Source organism: Salvia hispanica, chromosome 5 (genome assembly GCF_029641045.1).
Source record: "Salvia hispanica isolate PSC_SH4W2 chromosome 5, Shi_PSC_v1, whole genome shotgun sequence".
In the NCBI taxonomy this organism is placed as follows: Eukaryota; Viridiplantae; Streptophyta; class Magnoliopsida; order Lamiales; family Lamiaceae; genus Salvia; species Salvia hispanica.
In genome coordinates, this window is record NC_142696.1 from 2,545,433 (window position 1) to 2,552,801 (window position 7,369).

At 36.4% G+C, this 7,369-nt stretch overlaps 1 protein-coding gene and 1 pseudogene across 1 annotated transcript; one reads left to right on the forward strand and one right to left on the reverse strand.

Annotated features, from left to right (window-relative positions):
• Nucleotides 1-283: 283 nt before the first annotated feature.
• LOC125187791 (MLO-like protein 3) lies at nucleotides 284-5,396 on the forward strand. Its single transcript, XM_048084429.2, has 15 exons — nucleotides 284-458; nucleotides 540-656; nucleotides 749-844; nucleotides 942-1,004; nucleotides 2,715-2,794; nucleotides 2,867-2,916; nucleotides 3,210-3,256; nucleotides 3,332-3,466; nucleotides 3,573-3,608; nucleotides 3,694-3,764; nucleotides 3,854-3,914; nucleotides 3,989-4,181; nucleotides 4,371-4,453; nucleotides 4,900-4,972; nucleotides 5,074-5,396. Exons 1-15 carry the CDS (start codon nucleotides 312-314, stop codon nucleotides 5,394-5,396), a joined length of 1,575 nt encoding a protein of 524 aa, XP_047940386.2. The 5' UTR covers nucleotides 284-311.
• Nucleotides 5,397-5,415: 19 nt separating this feature from the next.
• LOC125187792 (pentatricopeptide repeat-containing protein At1g05750, chloroplastic-like) lies at nucleotides 5,416-6,208 on the reverse strand (annotated as a pseudogene).
• Nucleotides 6,209-7,369: the final 1,161 nt, after the last annotated feature.

A 7,369-nucleotide genomic window follows, 5' to 3' on the forward strand; every position in this document is an offset into this window, starting at 1 on the left:
TTAGTGTCACTTCCTCCTCTTCACCAATAGGGGTTGGGTTGTGTGTTCGTAACAGTATCCCATTGTCTAAACTTGTCTTTTATACCACAAAATATGTCCTTCCACTTGAGATTTAGCATCAAATCTAGGTCTGCAATTTGACCCGTTCTAGTCATCATCATAAGGAATATCTCCCGAACCCTTCACCCAGTCATCATCTTATTTGCAAAGAGAGATGCAAAACATCATCAACAACACATCATGCTATGTTAATAAACTCAAGAACCTATATCCAAAATATGTCTCTGATATTGAATTTTGGTGCAGTGCTGATGGAGTTAGGATTTATGTCACTGGTATTAACAGTGACAGAAGATCCTATTTCAAAAATATGCATATCACATGCGGCTGCACATGATGATAATATGCGAGCATGCAAGTCACTTGAATCACCTTCATCTGATTACTGCACATCTAAGGTTTAATTATTAACTCTTTAAAGTTATCTTTATCTTGTATTTTTTTTCTTCCTAAAATTCATGGTTTTGATGGAATAATAGGGGAAGACTTCCTTTATATCTATAGCGGCTATGCATGAACTACATATGTTCATATTTGTGCTAGCCGCTATGAAGATCGTGTATAGTCTGACCCATATGGGCTTAGGGATGCTTAAGGTAATTACTTTAAGCTATCCTTTTTAGTTCTTAATCAAACACTAAAACGTTGTTAAATAGTTTAGTAACTTATTTATGGCCTACACGTATAGATGAAGAGGTGGGCTAGTTGGGAGAAGGAAACTAGTACTGCAGATCCAGAGAGAATTACGGGAAGTATTGTATCAGATTCTCCTTATCTATGGATTGTAAGTATATTCAGTATGTTTTAGATTTTAAATTACAATTCAACTTTTGGTATAGAAATTAAATTTTGATCTCACTTTTCTTTTTGGTTTGTGGCAGAGATGTTTTTTCCGGCAGTTCTTCCAATCTCTGACAAAGGATCACTACCTCTCTCTACGTCAGGTTAGGGTTTAATTTGTTTGTCGTCTGAGTTTCTGTTGCACCTTTTTTCTGGTTTTAAACTAAAATCAAATGTGTAAACTCAAATAGGAAGGATTGGATTCCTCCTTGGATTATCTCACTTCCTAAGTTGATGTTTGTGGATTTGAATTCAAGCTTTGTGTGTTTTTAGTTGTCAATGTGTAAAAGTGGGAATTTTTATGTGTTGTCTAGAATTGGGGATTTTAGTTATGTTTTTGTTTTAGTTTTCTTTACTTGTTAGTTGGGGATGAAGTTGTATGAATTGATGGCTTGAATCAATTTTCATTTAGTTTGTAGGACTATTGAAACCCTAGATACAAAGGGATGCTTGATTTTGATTTGTGTTGATGCTTTTGAAACTATACTTTTATTTTAGAATCAGGAAATGAACTTCTAGAGTAATGTTTTTGGATGGCCAGTAAGTATACTGTTTAAACAGTAGGTTTCGGGGTTTATTTGACAGATCAAAAGAATTTATTTTCGGCTCATATTTTACCAGAAGTTATCCTTAGATGTCTTCTACATTGTCACCAAAATTCAGCTTCAACCAAGTTCATATGGATTTATTATGAATTTTCTAAAAGGACTGCCCTGTTTTCTGGCAGGTTGTTGAAAAATGTTCATAAATCCTAAACGAAAAGAATTTCAAGCTCAAAATTAATCCTCATAAACCTGACTTTTATATGTTTCTTTTGCAATTGGTTTCGTTGATTTTTGACTTACGAGTCAATTCGAATGATTTTCCAAAGTTAGTGCTTTCTGCCATGATTAGTAACTGAAAATTGTAAAACATGATTCTGTTGATTTCTTTTTTGAGTAACCTATTGGTGTGAGATGATTATGAACTTGAGGTATGCTTTAAATAATGATGTAGGGAGGATGTGTGATTTTTCTTGGAATTGTCTAATACCGTTTCGTATTGTTTTGTGAATTATTTTCAGTTTATCGTATGAGTAGTTTGACAGCTTTTATACTTGATGGTTTGTTTGGATTTATTGTTGTAGTTGATTAAAATGGAGTGTGTTGTGAGTTGAATGAAATTGTGTAGGTGTTAAAGCTTGAAATTAAAAATTTGAATGTGTGTGTGTGTGTGTGGACGTGACTCGTGAGTGTTGTGTACTGTGTGTGTGAGAATGTGTGTGTTGTGTTTGTGCTCTGTGCGTGTGCGTGTGCGTGTGCTGTGTGTGTGTGAATGTGTTTGATGTGTGTGTGAATGTGTGTGCTGTGTGTGTTTGAGGATGTGTGTGTGTTGTGTGTGTGTAAGAATATGTGTTGTGTGCACAGTTTGTGTTTGAGGATGTGTGTGCTGTGTGTGTGAATGTGTGCAGTGTGTGTGTTGTGTGTGTAAGAATGTATGCATTGTGTGATTTAATAAATATTTAGAATTCCACTACTTTTGACGGAGAATGGCTGGATTCTCACCATGACCACAACTCTGAAGCTCAAACTATTTCATGAATGAATAACATCCTACTGCCCAGCTGCCTTCTCTCTCTCTCTCCTTAACCGTTGGATCTTTCATGCCGTGTTGTCACACTCTCCTCACATCTGTTTTGTTGAAAGATCAATTTATTCATTCTAACGCTTTTCATAAGTTCTCTTGCCTTGTTCTTCTTTCCTCTTCTTTTATTTTGTCATGCATTATGCAATAGTGAATAAATGCATATATTTACTTCAATTTGATTGTGGCAGTCATCAACGGACTCCTTCAACTTTCGAAGGCATATTCAGCAAGCGCTGGAAGACGATTTCAAAGCCGTCATCGGAATAAAGTAAGTGTATTAAAATTATGTAACTTCCATTTTAATTTTTGGCTCAATAATATTTTTATTATTTGTGAACAGCCCAGTCTTGCTTGTCGTGGCCGTCATATTCTTTTTCGGGAATCTACTTGGTAAGTTCAATTGATCATTACTTCTGTTTGATTATAGTATTTATTTTATCTGCTATATAGTACTCCATTTTAATAAACCGAACCAAGGTTTAGAAAGGATCATATCAGAATTGTCTGTTTCATTAATTAGTGAAGAGACTATTACAATGCTTACATGGTTTAAACTGATCATCACTACATTAAGTATCCACAGTTAGAGACTCTACCTGCTTTATCTTGCATTTCATGCTCTCTTCTTTCACCTTTGCATCCTCGTCTAATATCATTAGCATCTAATCAAATCAATGTTATAGGACGGCATGTCTTCGTATGGATATGGTTCCCATTTTTGCCTTTACTGGTGAGCATATTTTTTATTTTCTCAAAAGCAATTTTTCTGTTTTTGGATTAGAAATTATGATTTATAATAATGTAGGCAGTGTTATTCGTGGGAACAAAGCTGGAACTAATAGTGGCAAGAATGACTCGTGATTCTTCCTCATTCAGCGATCTATTCTGGTTTAGACGCCCCCGTCTCATATTGAGTCTTCTTCATTTCATTCTATTCATGGTATATATAGCTTGAAATTTCTTAATTAATTATTATTAGGAGTTGATTAACAATTTTAATTGAATACTTATCTATAATTAACTTTGGTGATCTTGTTTTGCAACAGAACACATTTGATATATCCATCTCCATATGGGTCTTAGTACGTAATCTTCTCCTATATTTCTTTTTCTTTTCTTTTCTCACGACATTATTTAATTGAAATAATAATGTTTTAATTTTTGCAGTGGCAGTATGGATTCCCAAACTGCATGCTCGATGTGTATCCCGTGGCCTTATTTATCAGGATTATGATAGCGTAAGTATATAAGCACTTTTTATAGTATATATATAGGGAGTAGTAGTTATTAGAATTTCTAAGTAATGTGTTAGATGAATTTAATGCAGGCTGATAGTACAAGTGTTTTGCAGCTACAACACTCTTCCCTTTTATGCCCTCGTTACTCAGGTTTTGCAATCGCCTTCATTTTTGTATCTAAGTACGACAATTCTTTATCTAATGAGGTTTTAATTAATCTGCAGATGGGGTCAAGATACAAGGGTACAATGGTTGAAGAGCCTCTACACCACTCAGGGGACATCCCCACGCCCGTGGATGCGGATGCCTCCACATCCCATCAGCCACCGACGGAGTTCAGTGGTGAAGACGATGAGATTGTTGAGTGCGAGGGAACCACAGAGGCTCCCATGTCCAATCAGCCACTGCCAACGGCTGGTATGTATTGTATTTCTAAAAATAATAAAAAAAATAAAATAAGATATTTAACCGTAAATGGTTAAAAGAAAATGAGACATTTAGACTAGTATTTGATTTGATATGGAAAAAAAAAAACTACTATTGGACCTTGGCGCCAAAGAAGGCGGATGCGAAATAGGTTAGTTAATTTTATTTTCACTGATGTAGGAGAAATGGCGAGTGAAGAAGCTGGTCACCACGTCGACGTCGTTCCTGTCGACCTCCCTGCTCCCGCCGGCTGGTCAAAGAAGGTCCTCTCTTGCACCATTTCATTTTTTTTTATTTTCTTTTTTTTGTTTGTTTAATCTGTTCCTGCGTAAATTTCTTAGTTGCATTTCTATTTCTATTTGGTGTTGGCTGAATATTCCTTTTGCAGTTCAATTCAATTCGATCTTAATTAGCTGATTGGTATGAGTTATCTATACATTTAGATAATGTTTTAACAAACACAATCTATCTAAAATTTTGTAGTCATCAAAAATAAAAATAAATCAGCGTTAAATGACCTTCATCCAGCGCTTGCTAACTTTTTTTTTTTGTGTGTGTCAATTTCCCATCTCTCTTTGTTCGTTATGAACTTCGATTACCATTTCGTTGTGTTTTTTCAGTGTTTTGGTGTATGAGTGTTTTGTGTTTTCTCTGTTTTCTTCGTTGGTTGGTTATGAACTTTGATTTTCTACTGCTTGGAAATTATCAGTTTACTCCAAAGAAAGGCAGCATCCCTCAAAGGAATGACGTTTTCGTATCTCCGACTGGAGAGGAGATCAAGAGTAAGACACAGCTGGAGCAGTACCTCAAGTCTCATCATGAATCTTGTGTATGTCTTTTGTGTGACAAATGTGATGAACCTTTGATATGATGTGCTACACAGGTGATACTCCTAGGCGTTGTGCGAGATTGAGTGAGAAATCTAAGGAAGTTGCTGCCACCCCTACAAGTCAATCACCCAAGAAAGAGCAAAAGAGATCCGCCACAAAGGCGGCCGTGGAGAAGAGCAATGCTGACGCAGAAGAGGAAGAAGACGCTACAGCTGAAGAGGAAGACCTCATTGCAGGAAGCGATGATGCACAGAAGAAACCAGACACGGAGGAATCTCCAGCCGGTGTTGAGGATCCCAACAACGCATCTACCGTCGTGCAGGGGCCAAAGGCAGACAAATCTAAGAAGGCCCTGAACTTCATTGTTGTGTTCTAGTGATGGCACCTAAAATAACTTTAAATCAACTAGTTTTCACTATCTTAAAATCTGAAATAACTCACATTATCAGGTGTTTTCAGCATATACATTTTCCTTATACCAACTAGTGTTGGAAACGTTTGGGGTTATGGGAGCCCTTTGGCTTTCCATCTTTTGTAACCACCTTTTGCATAATGGCTTGCTTAATATTATCCCTAAATTCACGCTTTGAGACAAATCGATGCAGCCAAAGCCCCAATCCCAGTGCAGAGAGCACTGAAACATTCGTCACGAAATCAGGATCGGCACCGGCCAATTGCATCTCTTGAAACTCGTTCCGGCATTTCGTCGAACAGCTTGACCGCATCCCCAAATTGGCCATTCCTCATAGTATTCCATGAAACCCTATTCCTCACCAACATATGACTAAATACCAATCTCGCCGATCCAATTTCCCCAATTTTGGAATACATGTCGATCGGAGACGTACCGACCTTCACATTAGCGACATCCAGTCCAATTTTTTCGCGCGTAGCCATGAATTGAGGGACCGGGCGAGGAGCCCTGCGATGGGTGATGGGCGCAGCCGGAGAAGAGAGTGATGAAGGTTTGGCTCAATTTCGGATACGGTTGAATTGGATTTTTACTTTCGATAAACGGCCGTTTTTGCAGTGGTGAGCTATGGAAGAAGTCCATGAGGCAGTATCAGATTCGAGAGAATTGTTGGGATTGATGTTCTGGGAGCTGCGGTGGAGGTGGCGGCGATCTGGAGAATCGGCAATCGGCGGCGATTGGCGGAGAGGCGGTGGTTTGAAGCTGGGAATGCTCATTGTTTCGAGATTTACACACTTCCTTTTATAAGATGAATATTTCTATGTTTTATTAGAAAGATATTTGAATTTTATTAAGTACTTCCTCCGTCCACGAATAAGAGTCCCGTTTTTCCATTTTTGTCCGTCCACGAATAAGAGTCCTGGTTCATAATTACCATAAATGGTAAAGAGACCCCCCATTCCACTCACATATCATTTAAAACTAATATATACAAGTGAGACCCCTATTCCACTAACTTTCTTCCACCTACTTTTCTTAACATTTCTTAAAACCCGCGCCATTTAGAAATGAGACTCTTAATCGTGGACGGAGGGAGTATTTAGTAGTGGATAAATTCTGAAAAATAACAGTTAGATTGATTTGCAATTTTAGAATGATTTATTAAATGTTATTATTACACCAATATTTTTAGATCACCACGACACAATAGCTCAGTGGTATTCCTCGCCTTTGTAAGGCCGAGAGACAAGAGTACGAATCTCAAACCTACCAAATAAAATAAAAACTAACACTTTTTAATTGGATGGATTCTTTTTTCTTTCTTTTTAAAGATCAATAAAAAATTTTATGTAGCTTAGTTTCCAATCCCTAATTTTGTTGGGGTAATCCCAATAAAAGATTACATGTGAAGAATATGGATATTTCTATAGAATAGATAAAATTATGTACCTTTTCAGATTGTTATATTTATACTGAGGGTGCGGTTGGTAGATTGATAGTAGTACTTATGTTACACTATAATTTAATGTTTTAATAAAATTATCTTACTTTTAACATTTTGATCAAATAAAAAAATAGAATGTTAATTTATTTTGTCTTTTGTCTTAATTTTGTCATGATTCTAATCTCAATTTTAATCTTGAAAAACTATCAAACAAGTACTATAACACTTTTTATCCCCCATAGTCATGCCAATACTGAACTCCAACTTTCCAGCCCTTTGATTAGGAACTCTAAAACTTAATATGGTTTAATCTAGTAAAGAGATTTGAGCCAATGTCAAAATGTAGAGAATAATAATTAGGATAGAAGAGAGAGAGATAATCAGAGGCACAGTTGATTTGCACTCTATACCATGCGAAATTTGTAGAATCGAAAATGTAGAGAATAACATATAAACTCTTCCATTAGTACTCCATTAAAATCAGAGGCACAGT

What these genes read in the sequence shown, in the direction of transcription:
- LOC125187791 (XM_048084429.2), top strand. Translation starts at nt 312, where the DNA reads ATGGAGTTAGGATTTATGTCACTGGTATTAACAGTGACAGAAGATCCT. An exon ending in TGGGCTTAGGGATGCTTAAG is followed by an intron (nt 657 to 748) that starts GTAATTACTTTA and finishes CTACACGTATAG; the next exon opens with ATGAAGAGGTGGGCTAGTTG. An exon ending in AAAGCCGTCATCGGAATAAA is followed by an intron (nt 2,795 to 2,866) that starts GTAAGTGTATTA and finishes ATTTGTGAACAG; the next exon opens with CCCAGTCTTGCTTGTCGTGG.